Source organism: Corapipo altera, unplaced genomic scaffold (genome assembly GCF_003945725.1).
Source record: "Corapipo altera isolate COAL_440 unplaced genomic scaffold, ASM394572v1 201, whole genome shotgun sequence".
Classification (NCBI taxonomy): Eukaryota; Metazoa; Chordata; class Aves; order Passeriformes; family Pipridae; genus Corapipo; species Corapipo altera.
The window spans coordinates 2,566,918-2,582,801 of record NW_020884940.1 but is presented as its reverse complement, the minus strand read 5'-3'; the positions used below and the strand labels follow the sequence as shown (position 1 = coordinate 2,582,801).

Sequence of the window (15,884 nt, the reverse complement as noted above, 5' to 3'; positions counted from 1 at the left end):
CTGGAGAGAGCTGCTGCTGTGGTAAACAGAGCCTCTGGATCAGCTGGATCCTTTGTCAGTGCTGCATTCACTGAAAATTCAAAATGCTGCGGGTTTTAGTTTGGTTTTAAACCCATCAAATCCTCCTCAAATACAATTGTGGATATTTTTGCCTCTGCAGCTGGCTGGCTGGGTAACGTTTTCCTTTGCAGAGGGGCTGACAACATTCGTTAAGCCAGTTAAGAAGAAAATTAACTCTATCCCAGCTGAAACCAGAACATCCCTGAAGAAGCTGTTCCAGAGGGGATGGAGACTGGTCCGTATCCTCACCAGATCCAGTTTTCCCTCGTTATTCCAAAAGCTGGCCAGGTGATTCTCCCCATCACCACACAGTGCTCCCGTGGCTCACTGGATCCTCTCTTTTTCCGAATCCAGGGATGTGCTTTCACACACACAGGGAAATGCAGGAAGCTCACGGGCACGAGAACTCGCAAGGCCGAGGCCCAAATGTCTGCTACAATTTACAGACTCGTGTAATCTGCTAAGACAGTCAATTAATTAGAGCTCACAGCAACCCTCTTTGTACTTCTAATATTGACTAATCGGCTCCAGAGCTCGTTGTTGTCCCACTGTCCTCGCAGGGAAACTGAGTCACACTTGAGATGCCAGGGCAGCTCCTGTCTTCTAAACCCCAGCTCTCTATTCACCATCTCATTTCTTTGCCTCTTCTGCTTTGTTTTGCCACTGTGGAGGAAGAGATGATGGATCACCTTGTTTTGATCCCAGGAACATTCTTCCTCAGCGTGGTACGAACCACGTTGAAGGTACAAAGCAGGGGCCCCTGGAAATGAGAAAACCTGGCTGTGTTTAACAGCTCTTTGCTTTTCTGACAGGTTTCTTTCTGTTCCCCAGCACTGGGTGCGATTGCAGCTGCCTCAAATGCCAGCGTTTTCCAAGGCAGGTCCAGGCAGTGGCTGGAATGCAGGAACTGCACCACAGCAGGCAGCAGGAGGCAGAGCTCTTAGGGAAGCACAGCCCAGGCAGCTCCCATTCCCCTGGACAGGGATTGTGCAGATTGAGGCTTATTCACAGAGCAAACACCTTTATCCTCTGCTGACATTCCTGCACAGGTGAGAATCACATTCCCTTGCTCAGCTCACCTGCATTTCTGAAGGGATTTAACGTATCTAAACCCTTTTTTTTCCCAGCAGAATAAATTGCATTTTGCCTGCTGGTTCTGCAGACTCTCAGTCTGCCAAGCCCACCCTGCTCCTACGTGGTGTTTGTGTAAACCAACACCATCCCTGCATCCGGATCTCCCGAAACCCCTCCCAGGGAGCCCCTTGGTGAAGCACACGCAGCTCAAGCCAGGGAATTCTGCTGCGTTGGCTCCGGGAAATGTGCTTAATTCGTGGATTTTGTGCATATCTCTGAGGAACACTGAACTGCAGCCAAGAGGTGCCTTGAGGAGAGGGACCCGTCGGAGCCGGGGTGTGCCCTGGGAAGGCGATGGGGAAGGAGCTGCGAGGCAGCGAGGCCGTATCTGCTGGTTGTCATGGATACAATCGCTGCCCGTCTCCTGTATCAGTTACCTTCCCTTTCCTGGATGCAAATAACCGAGTGGTGGTCGGCTCCAGCTCCAGCTCCAGCGCAGGACACAGCCCCGGACATCCGAAGAAAAGGAGAAAACCATCTGTTTCAAACACAGACATCTCTTCACATCATCAGAGGGGAGAGTGGGAGGTGACTCGGTTTTTCGGTATTCGAGCTATGCGGGGCCAATAATGCTCTGCCCAATTGCCTGTGGTTCTGCCCTAACCTTTGGCTGTTTCCTGGGACCTCAGAGGAGCTGTTTCACAGCCCATCCAGCCTTTTGGATTCCTGACAAGCTACTGAGGGCTCGGGCTCTGCCGGCTGCAGCACTTGCTGTGCTCAGCACACACCCCCCAGCCGAGCTCTGCAGGCTCCCCCGACCAGCTCTTCCTTCAAAACATAAGGGCAAGAGTGGCTCAAACTACACTTTGAATCATGCAATGGTTTGGGTCAGAAGGGACCTTAAAGATCATTTTGTTCCACCCCCCTGCTATGGGCAGGGACACCTTCCACTAGCCCAGGTTGCTCCAAGCCCCATCCAACCTGGCCTTGGACACTTCCAGGGATGGGGCAGCCACAGCTTCTCTGGGCAACCTGTGCCAGGGCCTCCCCACCCTCACAGGGAAGCATTTCTTCCATAAAAGTATCCTTTTTCTACCTGAAAAAGCTTTTTCAAAACCCCATACAAGACATAAGCAATTCCTTACCTTTTTTTTTTTTATTATTATTTTTTAAATTTAATTTTTAAAGCAGGTTTGCAGCCCAGGTGGGAAGTTATTTAGAGTGAGTTAACCAGCAAACCTTGTTTTTAATGGAGCACACAGCTATGTTTGTAGTTTATTCCAGTGTAGGGATATGTGAGGGAGGGATAACATGAAAGAGAAAACTATTGGAAACCGTAAACAGGAGTGAAGCTGCCAGGGCTGTTTGCACCGACCCCAGCCAGGGAGAAACCTGAGTAAACACAGCACTAAGTACAGTGGGGGTTTATGGCTCTTTTAGGTTTAAGATCTTGTAAACAAGTGATGGGGCTTTCAAGTGGATACAAAAAGATGCCCTTCCAGAGCACACAGCCCCCAGCTTCTCCAGACAGGGGAGGGGAAAACAAAAACACATTTCAACAGAGTCCCAGTGAGAGGAAGGTGTCATCCCAGTGTTTGTGGTCTCAGGACGACATCCTGCAAGCTGAACAAGTCTCATCCTGCAACACAGAGGGCACACACAGATACCTGTTCCTAATTACCCCGTCCTGGGGTTTGGGATGCCATCACTCCACCTAAAAAAATAAAGAAACCGTTTTAAAGTTGGAAGTGAATGTCAGAAATCCTGCTGAGAAGCCCAAAGACCCCGGAGCACTATTTTCCTTAGGGGGAAGCCAAGTTTTATTGCTGATTTCAGAGCGAATACATGACCTGCAGCATTTTACTGCTCAGTCCTCTTAGTAAGCAGAGACCATTGCACACATCCAGCCTTGAAAAGCCACATCCCAAAACCAGGGAGAGAAATAAACTTCTAAACTGTGAGAAATGATCCTGGCTGGGAATATTTTGGCCTAATGACTGACTGTATTACATAGGAAGGTGTAACACAAGCACCATTTTTTGAAAAGGTGGGAGAAAGAGGAGCCTTCATCATTTAAGGAGAGAAGAGCAGGTCTCCAACTTCTCTTCCAACAATACTTGTTTTCTGTGTTTTAGAAACTGCTTCAGGCAGCACAGAGCACAGGTATGACTCAGCTCCATGGCCAGGTAGGAGATACATTGACACTGTGCTCAATGGTTTCCTTGTTTGGGAGTGAACAAAAGGCACAAGAGGTTCAGTGATGTCAGAAACCTGATTCCCTGGAAAAAGAAAATCCATCTATCTCTCATCAGCATTAAAAAAAACCCCAAACAAACAGATTCTGGATTTAGTGAGGCTCTTGGATATTTTGCAGGATTGCACAGTCTTGCAACACTGTAAAATACAAGGCTGCTACTTTGTGCTTGACTATTAAATTGCTCTTTCCCTCCTCTCACCTTCCTGAGTGAAGCAAGGAGCTTGGAGGCTGCTCTTTAGACATTCTTCTTCCCAAAGAGGCTCTTGTGGTTTGTATTAGAAATGTCAGGACTGCCCAGCTGGACCTTTACTGGCTCTCTGAGGAGATGCTTGGTGCCCTTCTGGGCGAGTTTATCAAGAGTACTCAAACCCCTGCTGACAAGGGAGGAACCACTTGACTCTTAACTAGAAAAATCCTCTCCCAAAATTATTTAGTGCCCACCCAGGCACTGCAAGTTCAGCCCAAAGGGTTTGCCATTAGCAGCCTACAAATCCACCTGCCTAAGTCTTGGGTGCTGCTCTCATTTTATTGTCATACTCCAGATAATTTCTAGCATCAAAAGCAAGAACTCACTTATCTTTCTTCCTCTAAACTTTGTGGGCACCCATCTGATTGAAGCCACCTCTTTCTCATGTTGTGGCTGTGCCTTTCCTCTGCTGTGCAGAGGGGAGGGTGGTGTTGATCAGATGGTGAAGTTTTACCACTGAGAACTAAGTATCTTTTATAGAGAAATGTGTCCCAACATTCATGTTCAAGAATTCAAGAACCTTCCCTCTCACTCGCCTGTGCTTTGCTCTCCCAGGAGTCTCCAGTTGCTGATTAACAGTAATTTACAAAGTAAAAACTTGATTTATCAGGTATTTTGCCACCCAATGGGTAGATAAAAGCTTCAGTGGGTGTTATTTTATGCCAATAAATGTTTTGGAAGAGGCAGTGAGCAGTTTAAACTGCTCCAGCCCTGGAAGGTGGTTTGACTTTTGCCACTGACTTCAGTGACAGCAAAGCTGAGACTTGTATGGTGGGTAACGGCTCCTTTCACCCTTTTCCTGGGGAAAATCAGATATTTGCTCCCAACCTGGTTTCAGAAATTCCTGGCCAGACCTGCTGTCTCATTTTTCAACTTACAGTCTGCACAGAATCATTTTCCCCCTCAGCCTAAGAAGCCACTGACATAATGTTGGAGATAAATGTCCTGTGGCAGCTGCCCAGCACAAGATATGGTGGAAAGAGGGTCAGCGTGTGGGAAATTGATAATAAATAACATCTGATGTAACATTATTTAACTCAAAAGCATTCTATCAGATATAAGGACTCTGGGATATGCTACAGTCCTTAAAATAGTATAAGAATCACAGTGCTATTAGCTGTTAACACTCAGTAACACCAGATACTTGTTGAAAGGGACTATTGATCAACAGAGAAGGGAAACAGTTTTTTGGCAGCTGTTTGCCAGTTGGAAGTTAATATGGGAGTCAATTACCAACAGATAAATGTCCCTTCTACGAGATCACCAGCAGAAGCCTTTGGAAGATACAGGCATGGGTTTAAATATCATCACTGTACACACAGAAACAGATGGGTTTAAATATCAGCACTATGGTCTTAGAAATTAATCCTTCCGTGAAGTGAAGGGGTTATGGCAGAAAGCAAAGCAGCTCAAGAACAAAGCAAAGCAGCTCAAGAACAAAGTAAAACAGCTCAAGAACAAAGTAAAACAGCCTGCACAGAGTAGGTTTGTTACCCCTCATGGTCCTGCAGTTCTTTGCACCAGTCAGGGGGAAAAGGGAGTTATTTGTCTCCCAGTGTAAGATGGGGACTGTGTCTAAATGCAAAAACCCTGCAGAACCCACGTGTGGGTGAGGTGGGGAGGCTGGAAGATTGCCTCCTGTGAGGAGAGCCCGGCACTGCACAGGGAGGGAGGTACACAAGGAAGCAGAGCTTGGGAACTGTGCTGGGAGCTGCACACGGGCACGAGGAAGTCACAGTTCTGTCCTCAGCTCTGGTTGTGCAATGTTACCTGCTCAGACACTGTTCCCTCATGCCAGGCAGGAACCCAAGGACTCTGAGGTTGGAACCCAAAGCACTGCAGTTCTCACTGCTCCGGTGCACAGGGGCTGGGAATGCTCAGACCCAGGTCTGGGCACACGGCGTGTGACGAGGACCTTGGGGTGACATTGGGGCTGTTTATCTTAAACAATCTGTTTGCTCCTGTGTGCAAGGCAGGCTCACAGTATAGGATATCACGGAGCTGGAGCCAGCACACGTCAGTCCCAGCAGCAGGGCTGCCAACCAGACCTGCTCCTGGGAGGGAAGGGTTTATCAGCATTCCCAAGTCTGGGCTGAGCTGGCCTATTGTTTTCATAGAATTCCAGAATGTTTGGGTTGGAAGGGACAGTTGCAGCTCATCTCATCCCACACCCTCGCCATGAGCAGGGACACCTTGCACTAGATCAGCCCTGTCCAGCCTGGCTTTTCCTCCCCAAACCCAAACCAGTGGCTCATCCCTGCACTGCTGATAAAAATCGTTCATTCACTCAGTTAATCAATAAGCCAGACTCCCAAAGCACTCCCTGCAAATGGATGGGAACCCTGGTCTGCTTGTTTTGCTAATCACAGGACAACCACTTTGGGTTTATTATCCAGGAACTACCAGGGCATGGTGACAGGGCCTGTTCAATGGAGACATGGGAATAAAATCTCCACGTTTTTCAGCACACTCAGATGTCCCCGAAACATTTGGTTTCAATGTTTGCTATGTTTTCATGCCACAGCATTTATACTTCTGACTGGAAATCTCTGCCTTTTCCCTACAATTCTGGGTTGGTGTTTTGCCCAGTTCATCCAATAAATGCATAAATCCCTGCCCCAATAAATGCATAAATCCCCATCCCAATAAATGCATAAATCCCCATCCCAATAAATTCATAAATCCCCATCCCAATAAATTCATAAATCCCTGCCCCAGGCAGGTACTGAGAACTGAAGCAGAGGAATGAGTTTGGCTTACCAGGAGCTCCTCTTTCTGTTTTGCATCCACTTCAAGGAAGTATCATGAGGGTGTCAAGTGCTTCCCCTGCAATCTCACCAGCTCTGGGAAGCAGCCACTTCCTTTCCAGCTTTACACACTGCTCCTTGGAAAAAGCAAACATGGAAAGCATGTGCTAGAAGGAGATAACTCAAACACTAGAGGCTTTTTGATAATGTAAAAGGTGAAGAGAAACCAGCAATTAATGGCATTGCTTCAGCCTAAGACACATCACGGGGTGACGTTCTGGGACTCTTAAATGCAATGCTGGTAAAAGTTGCTGGCTGGCAAATTGGGCCCACAGTTTTACAGCATCAGAAAAATCGCCCTGGTGAGACTTTTGAAGAGATTGTGAACTAGCACAGGTATTACAATTCAACTCCCTAGGTTTTGCTTGCAGAGAAAAAGCATGTGAACTCAAATACTGGCACACAAAAGCAAAAGGAAACATGACAAAAAGCACAGGGAGCTTTCCAATGGAGAAAGTATTATTTTTTTGGACATTATTGTTTATTTTGTGATCTCAGGCTGAAGATTCAGCAAGTCTGATATAAGTAGTTTGTGCCAACAAGCCTTACAGTGACTAGGCTTATATGATGCCTATTTAAATCCGGGTTTAGGATAAAGTATCCCTTCCCCAGCTGAGGACAGATGAGATGGACAGCACCAGCTCTAGTTTAGGCTCAAACTTTCAGGACACGAGCCACAGCAGCTGCAATAATGGCCTGAGGAGGAAAAGCAATGGTCCAGTGATTCTTAAAATAGAATTTGGGAAGCCTAAGTTCAAAGGCTTGATATACCATGGATAGATTCCTGTGAAATGTCAGCTGTGCCTGTAAACTGATGAGGAATTGAGAACTCTGTCTGGATTTTGAGCAAAAGCATACCAAAAAGTAGAAAGAGAGGCTCAGAGGGGCCTCAGACTGCTCTGGTGAGTATTGTTTGGCAAAGTCTGAGCCTCTGATGGTGGCAGAGCATGGAGGATGCTGGAGCAGCACTTCTGCTTTCTAAAAGAAAATAACTCAGATTAGACCATGACAAACCATGCTCCAGTCTCCCCAGGTTTTCTGAGCTGGTTTTGGATGCTCCCTGCCATTTGTTGATCTCCAGGCCCCGATTCTGTGTTTCCTGGTACCACCGTGTGGCGAAGGGAAGGAACAGGCTGTTAATCAAAGCGTGTTAATGAGCTAAACGGCACCGCGCAAATCCCCGAGTCCACTGGGCTGTGGCGAGGAGACACCGTGGGGCTGCCAAATCCATCCTTCTCCTGCCAACCTGCCTCAGATCCAGCTTACTTCTGTAATTTTTTTTTTTTTTTTTTTTGCAGGAGAAATCGATTCAGTATCAATGGAATTTTCCTCTGCAGGGCTTGGCAACACGGAAGCCAATTGGATCCTGGCACGGCAGGGAAACCTGGGCATCTCCCACCAGGCTGCAGGCCAACAAAACCCCTTCACTAAACACCCACAACACGGGAACAACCTCTGGTATCATCTCCAGTAAGAAGGAAATCATGAGAAAAACTGATGTAGTTGCCTAAGTTTACAATCAGTCCTCGGGCTAAACTCAGAACCCCCAGTACAGGTATGTTCAGCTCTTGTGCTGAGGTAACACTGAATTTCACCAAGAGGCACCAAGATACCACTTCATTAGACTAAAAGCAAACAAAATCTGTCTGGGCAATGGCAAAATAGTAATCTAGAGCAACCAGATTAATAGAAATCTGATAGTTACTCCTCTCTAGCTCCATGTACACTCACCTCTGCACAGCAGTGGCAACCAACAAGCTTGAGAGCAGGGGAGAGCTGCTGCCTGGAAGGGAATTTGTTAAAAATCCAGAAGTAAACTCAGTGGGATAACTGAGCAAGAATAAATTAAATCCACTATCAAACCTTGTTTAGAAGGGGAAAACTAGAAAGGTTGGGGTTTGTATGTCCAGCAGCAAGATGCCAAGCCCTGTTGTACCTGCAGTGCTTTGGAAGGTGGAGGGATGAGCTGCTCCACACCCGGGTCATCTCAGCCACTGTGGGAACGTTCCTTCTACATTTTCCAAGTACTTTCTCCAGGCTGGTTTGTTGTATTTAAGACCATGAAATGTTCTTGTTTGGAGGCTTTAATGCACTTTAAAAGATCCCACATTTAGTAGGTTTTCCCTGCTGCTTTCTGTTGCTGTTCCTTTTGCCATGCCACAGATTTTCTGGCTCCCTTTGCAAGGAGACGGTTAAAACCCCAAAAGATTGACAAAACAGTTTTCAATGAAAGGTTTTAAAAACAACCCAGCCTTTCACATCAAAAATCTTCTAAAGCCAACTTACTAAAGCTCTTTATTAGCCTCAATCAGCTCTACTCAGCACCAGCTCCCCCTGTGCCTTCTCCTTCCCATCCCTTACAAACGATGGGCTCACTCTGTAAATTGTGAATTTAACTTGAGCTCCATTTCATCTCCACGAACTGCAGGATAAGGAGCCATTTCCCAGGAATTATAGTCAGCAATATTAGTCCCTGGGTATGGTATTACCATATCTGGGATGATTTAGGGACAATGAAATCCCCGTGCCATCAAGCTGGGTGATTCTTCTGACACAAATGATCCTGAAACTCAGTATCTGCTGGATGCACTCACTGAATTTAGGTCATTTTCCTTCCTTGTTCCTTTTCATCCCCACCCGTGGCAGGGCTCAGGGGCAGGAGGAGGATGCTGTCACTTTTTCCAAATAATCTAAATAACCAAATAATCTGAACCTGTTCTCTTTTAGCTTGAAGCCCTGTCACTCCATTGTAAACATCTCTCTCCATCTTTCTTGAAGGTTCCCTTCACTGGAAGGCCACAGATTTCTCCCAGATTTCCTCACAGTGCTCCATCCCTCTGATCATCTTGGTGGTCTCCTCTGGACTTGCTCCAACAGCTCCATGTCCTTCCTGTGCTGGGGAGCCCAGGGCTGGATGCAGCTCTGCAGGTGGGGTCTCACCAGAGAGGATCCTCAGCTTGACTGGGAAGAGGATACTCCCTGTGCCTTTTCAGTTGGAAAATAACTGCACATTGCTGCACAGCACTGGTACCCTCCAGCAGGAAGATTGTTGGGGTTTTCACGTGTGTCCCCATCAAACTGGTGATCTGCAGTTTCCAAAAACTCACACAAAAAGGACCAAAACCTGTGCTGATGCAGAGCCCACCTGGCAGACCGGCTTGTTAACTGCACCAGGCAGCACAGATCCCATTCCCAGCAGATACACAGAGGCCATTTCCCGTGTAAAATGATTACAATTTAACAGAAAAACTTCCTTTTTAGCTTCAGGCGTTCTGGCAGGCGGCGCTGCAGATTTGTGGTGCCTCTAACCACTAACCATGCACAGAGCTCCTCAGCTTTAATTTACACAGCTAATTAGTTGGATTTACTGGCTTTAGCATCCCTCACCCTCTATTTGCTTAAGGAGAAATAGATGAGCCCTGCGAGTTGAGTCAAGCCCAACAGGCCAATAATTCCAGTGCAGGGCACATCCACTGGGAAGCACCTCAGATGCAGCAGGAGCTTGGAATCTCAGCACTAAAAATATCCATGGATTTCTGTGGAGAAGAGACAGAGCCCTCACCAAGTCATGGCACAGATCACCCACGGAGGGTTAAAACTGCTTTATAACATCTTTTACGTGGGGATGTTTGGATCAGCATGTAGATTCCAGAGCAGGATAAAGGAAAACACAAGAACATTCCTCTCGGCAACTTGGTCAGCAGCAACCCCTTCAGAGCCCAATTCCTTTGGAAGTGCTTGTTCTCTTTGTAGATACCCAACAAGGTAAATCTCTACAAAAGCAAGGCAGGCTATTTCAAACTTGCAGGTTTAAAGATACAATATTGTTATTTTAATGTGATTACATTATCAGTGAAATCCCAATTTCACCACCCAGACAGTGCTTATGGTGTCACCCAGGCTGTGCCCAAGTCCCAGAATATTCCACAGGCTTCAAGACTCATCCCCTCTGGTACTTGGAAAGTTGGGATTCATTGGGAAATCCCAAGTTCACACCTCCCACCATCCCTATGATGGGAGCAAGGCACCAGAGAGATGTCACAGAACCCCAACAGCCATTCTGGTCACTTCTGGACTCGCTTCCCGCTTTTCCCAACACCTCAACCCCACACAGGGCTCCTCTCTTGGAGAACACCCTGGACAACCACCAACCTCCTCTCCCTGCTCCCACTGCTGGGAAGCCACAGCCTTCCAGCAGCCACATCCCACTGCTTGGCTGCCTGAGCGAGCCACTGGTCAGGAGCTGTTTCTAAGCTGCTGCTTCTGGGTGGGGTTTATTAAAGACTATTAAACAGGATTATTCATCATTATTTCTATTTGCTAGGGCGAATGTGACATTACCAGCTCCAGGGACACAAGATGGAGCAGTTCACATTAGCACATCTCACTGCTCCCCTGTGGGTGCAGCAGCTCCAGAACACTTCCCAGCACTCCTGACACCGAAAACCTCTGGATGTGGAACTCTGCCCTGCTCGTTTTCACTGGAATGCCTCCGAAATCAGCACAGGTTGAAACAGGTCACTGAACTTAATCACAAACAGACACTGAAATCCCAGGCAAGGCCAAGCAGAGCTGGAAAAAATATTCCATCTGACAGTCACTGAAGGAGACGTTTACACAGGGGGTTTGGGCTTGGCTCTGCTCTGGAGTCCAAGCAGCAACTATAAAAATGATGCATTTTTACTCAACAGATCTCGTCCCCTGCTTAGTCACTACCACAGCCAGGTCTGGATTCCATTAGCAGGAGCAACAATATTCAAATTTAAGTGCAGAAATGTAACACATCATCGGTTTTATGGAGCCAGTTCTGCTTTCACTCCCAAGAAAATCTCACCAGAATTTGCTTTTCTCTGCAGCAACTGTAATCCTGTTTTATACAGTACCATTTTTTTTTTTTTGACAATAAAGAGGATAATTTATCTCAGTAGATTCACTTACATGCTTCATTTTAGGCCTTCCCAGTAAGCTGAAGTTTCAACACATCCTGCAGCAACCTAGTTTTTTTAGTTAAGGAAACCTTGCTTTTGGGTAAGGAAATCCCACTTTGCAGCTGTACACTAAGACTGAGCTAATTATCTGAATGACAAAATAAACACAGGCACGCACACAGCCAGTCCTTAAACGACCTGAGATGAAATAAAGGCAAGAGAAATCAGAAAGCATTAAGAACAGTCCAAGCCAAACCGTATCCAGCTTTATTAAAGGTACTTTTCATGAACAATCATGGCAATTTAGGCAGGACATGGGCTACAATCTGCAACATTTTACAACAACTGTCAAACTCCCCTCCCTTTGTGGACTTGGTGACACGGAAAAGTTGCTATGGAACCGTTTAGGAATCTTCAGCTCACACTTGTGGAGGGGAAAATACTTTTAGAGTGAGGGTGGACACGTTCACACCAGCGGGTTGTTTGACAACTCTGCACACACCGACCCTGACTTTTTACAGCAGAACAGAATTTAAAGGCAGGTTTGTGTTATTCTGAAGATCCACAATGGAAAAGAGGAAGCGCAGCTCCGTTTCTGAGCCGGTGTATCCCAAATTAAGCCACCGGGAAATCCGGATCACCTGACAGTGGATTGAGTGTGGCACGTCCCAAAAACGCCGTGTTTTGGGGTGTTTTGGGGTGACAGGCTCTGGGTAAAACAGGGGAGACACCAAAGGAAAACTGGTGGCGTTGGGTTTTGGAGTGGGCAAACGGCACCTTGGGAGCTTTGATGCTCACTTGGACTCGACTGACACGCAGCATCAGGAATCCCCTTCCCCATCCCTTCAGGAAGGGCCCTTCTCTTCCAAAAAAACTGGGGGGACTGGAAAAAGCTTTTTCTTATTAAAATTTAGGTTTTGAGAAATAGACTAAATGACATTTGCCCCCACTGCCCCCCCACCCACCCACCCACCCACCCTCTCCCCCAAAACACAACAACGAAGCGGTCTGTGTGCTAACAACATAGCTTAAAAAAAAGTAAACCAAAATTCTGCATTGTTATAAAACTTGATAAAAAATAGTATTTCAAACTGTACAGTCACCAGAAGTACACAGTTATCAAAAATTCACACGTTTTTACTTGGCTTCACCAGCACCTTCGGCTTTCTGTGCCTGGAAAGAAAAAGGGGAGAAAGTCAACACATAAACAGAAACTCATTTTTCTAAATAACAAATCCCTGAGCAGAGCCAAGTGTTCTTTGGGCTGCAGTGCTCTGATTTTAAATAAAAAATAATTTTTAATAGTAGTAAATCTAGTATCTGAGGTACCATAAAAGACAACTCAAGTTGCTTTGTAGGTGCAAACTTTACAGAGCCAGAACAGTAACTGGCAACAGCACCTGGCAAACAGACAACTTTAACTCTTTACCAACACCTGCCACGTGTGTGGATGTGTCTGTAAGTGTCATAAGCAATGGGTGTGAATAAGCAACAGTTCCTCTTCGTTAGCACAAGCCAAGACCTGCCCCTGTTTGAGAGGGAAAGGAGTGAATCCTGATGTAAGGCAGGGTGCTGTGATACCTGGTCTGTTTTGGCATCTCCGTTTTCTGCAGGGTTGTTTCCCTCCTTGCAAGCATCAGCTTTTCCTTTCTTCCCCTTGGGCACCTTCTCGCTCTTCTGTGAAGGCAAGGTGGTATTTCTGCTCTCAGTTACCAACAGCTGGGTGTTGGCCCCAAAGGACACAGCACAACAACAATGTCTGTGTGTCCAAGGGACTGACAACCACTGGGAAGAGTCTTCACTTCGGTATCTTTAACACAAATTCTGTAAAATCTGGAAGTCCCCAGTGCCACTTAATGAAGTGACAGCACGGGTCAATCTAGTCAATTGGCAACAATTAGTTGTTGCCAATCAAAGCTAAAGCTCACAACCCATTTAGCTCTCGAAACAGCACTGACACAACTCACCTTTGGAGCTGCCTTTTTAGGTTTGGGCTCTGGCTTTGGAGGAGCAGGTTTCTGCAAGGGAGGGAAAACCTTGTGTTAGAGAATCATGCAATGGTTTGGGTCGGAACTGACCTTAAAGATCATCCTGTTCCACCCCCCTGCCAAGGGCAGGGACACCTTCCACCAGCCCAGGTTGCTCCAAGCCCCGTCCAACCTGGCCTTGGACACTTCCAGGGATGGGGCAGCCACAGCTTTTCTGGGCAACCTGTGCCAGGGCCTCACCACCCTCACAGGGAAGAGTTTCTTCCCAATATCCCATCTAACCCTGCCCTGCTTCAGTTTAAGGCCATTCCCCCTCGTCCTGTCACTACATGTCCTTGTGACAAGTCCCGCTCCAGGGACTTTTCTTAAAATGACTTATTCATCTTATTTACTGAAATTATTTTAAAGAGAAACAAACTGCATTTTTGAAACATTCAGGGCTAAACAGTTCAGTTTCAGGAAAGCAAGCCAAAACATTTAAAATCAAAGCAGTTACTTGATTTGTCAATTATTTTACCACTCCCATAACACCACACAATGGGGCAGTTCCTTAAGCCAGTTACTTACTCCCAGCTAACAACAGGTCTCCAGAGTACCTACAGCTCTGACACATTTACACAACTAATGGTCAGTTGTAAAAATACCAAGTGTTGTGACATCTCTGCCCAGCAAGAGGGTACTCACAGCAGATAACCTCGCTGATCTCCGCTGTGGCTGTTGAAAGAGGAAAATGATTGAGTTTAATGCCACAGAACATGAACTCTCGAAAACTCATAAGTAACTCTGACTTCAAAGTAGTAAAACCGCCAGAAATTAGGTTTTCAGCTCCCTTTTTTCCCCCAGTTCTCAAGAAACACAAGGTTATGTCATTGAAATCACTAATAGCTGACGATATTCAAGTAGAATTTTCATGGTTAAAAGTTGATTTTTCACGATTAAAAGACACTTAAGACTTTGAAAAGTCAGAATCGATTCAGACCAACCCTCCCTCCCCCCCCCCCCCGGCTCCCCAGATATTCTGATGAAGTTAAACCCCATCTTCCAACGGGAACACTTGATGATCCAACTTTCCCAAAACACCGAAGTTCTTACCTCATCCTTAACTTTGGCCTTATCGCCCTTGGTCTCTCCTTCAGCCTGGGGACACAGGTTGTAGGGACAGGTGATGGGGGGGTGGGGGGAAGCACACACGCTCAGTCACCAGCCGCTATTCTAACCCCGAAAAAACGCCCCAAGGGGGAGCATCCCCACGGCACCATCGCTACGGTGGCAGCCCCTCCCCGCGGGGCCAGGGCGGGGGATCGCGGAGCACAACCCCACACCGGCCCACCCCGAGCGGGGCGGGCGCTGCCGGGGCCGTGTCTGTGTCTCTGTGTGTGTGTGGGGATGGTCAATGTCCCCTCAGGGCCTCCCCCCCCCCCCCCCTCCCCTCCCGCCCCCGCCGTTTTGGCGGCAAAGCTCCGCCGCCGCTTCCCGCCCTTTCCCGCCCCACACCGGCGCTCCCCTCCCCTCCTCCCCACCCCCCTTCCCCTCACACCGACCTCCCGCCAAAACCAACCGGTTCGGACCGGCGGGGACCCACCGGGGCCCCTCCCGCCCTTCCGCGGGGCCCCCTCCCCGGGGAACGGGCCCCGCCGAGGCCTCGCGCCGCCGTTACCGCCCCGAACGGGAGGGGAGGAAAGCCGGGGGGAGGGGGGTTGTTTTAAGCGCGTAGTCCCGCCCCCCCCCCTCCCACAGGCGGCGCCGCGAGGGGGGGGGGGGGGGAGGGGGGAGGGACACGGGGGGGGGGGGGGGGGGGGGGCGGGGGGAAGGGGGGGGGGGGGGGGGGGAAAAGGACACCGGGGAAGAGGAGAAGGGAGAGGGCGGCAGCTCCACGTACCTTTCTCTTCGGCATGGCTCCGTGTGTGTGCGTGTGGTGTGAGTGTGTGAGGGAGAGCGGAGCGCGCTGGGCGGCGTGAGGGGGCGGAGGGAGGCGGCGGAGGGAGGGAGGGGGAAGGTGGGGGGGGAGAGAGAGAGAGAGAGAGAGCCGGGCGCGCTGTGCGGGGTGAAGCGGTGCCGGCGGGTTGGCAGCTCGGTGCGCGCGGGGCAGGGGGAAGGAGGAGGAGAAGGAGGAGGAAGGGGGGGGCTGCACCCCGTAGGTTTGCGGGGCTCGCGCTGCGCTGGGTGTTCCCCCGACCCCACTAATTGGAATCGGGTGTTTATAAAGTTTTATATAGAGCCGGACGCGGCCCAACCGGTTCCAGCCGGATCCCCGCCGCCCCGCGCGCCCATTGGCCCGCGCGGGTCACGTGGGGTGGGGCCAAAGGCGGGGAGGGGGGGGGGGGGGGAAGGGGTGGGGGAGGGGGGGGGGGGCCGGGCGCGGGCCCCCCCCCCCCCCCCCCCCCCCCCCCCGGGGGGGGGGGGGGGGGGGGGAACCCCGGGGGGGGGGGGGGGGGGGGAAACGACGTGAGGGGGAGGGAGGGAAAGCAAATTAAAAATGGGGGAAAAAAAAAGGTAAAAATTAGGGATGTAAAAATGTAAAAA

General features: G+C 48.8%; 1 protein-coding gene across 1 annotated transcript; it reads right to left on the bottom strand.

Annotated features, from left to right (window-relative positions):
• Positions 1–11,612: 11,612 nt before the first annotated feature.
• On the bottom strand, positions 11,613–15,637 carry HMGN2 (high mobility group nucleosomal binding domain 2). The gene is made up of 6 exons (XM_027661407.1): positions 15,241–15,637; positions 14,454–14,498; positions 14,046–14,075; positions 13,341–13,391; positions 12,955–13,050; positions 11,613–12,546 (listed from the first exon to the last, which is right to left on the bottom strand). Exons 1-6 carry the CDS (start codon positions 15,253–15,255, stop codon positions 12,511–12,513), a joined length of 273 nt encoding a protein of 90 aa, XP_027517208.1. The 5' UTR covers positions 15,256–15,637; the 3' UTR covers positions 11,613–12,510.
• Positions 15,638–15,884: the final 247 nt, after the last annotated feature.

Bases quoted from the DNA above. Each gene is read 5' to 3' on its own strand.
- HMGN2 (XM_027661407.1), bottom strand. The intron at 14,076-14,453 runs GTAAGAACTTCG...CTCTTTCAACAG, and splicing joins AGGCCAAAGTTAAGGATGAG to CCACAGCGGAGATCAGCGAG. The intron at 13,051-13,340 runs GTGAGTTGTGTC...TTGCCTTCACAG, and splicing joins CTAAAAAGGCAGCTCCAAAG to AAGAGCGAGAAGGTGCCCAA.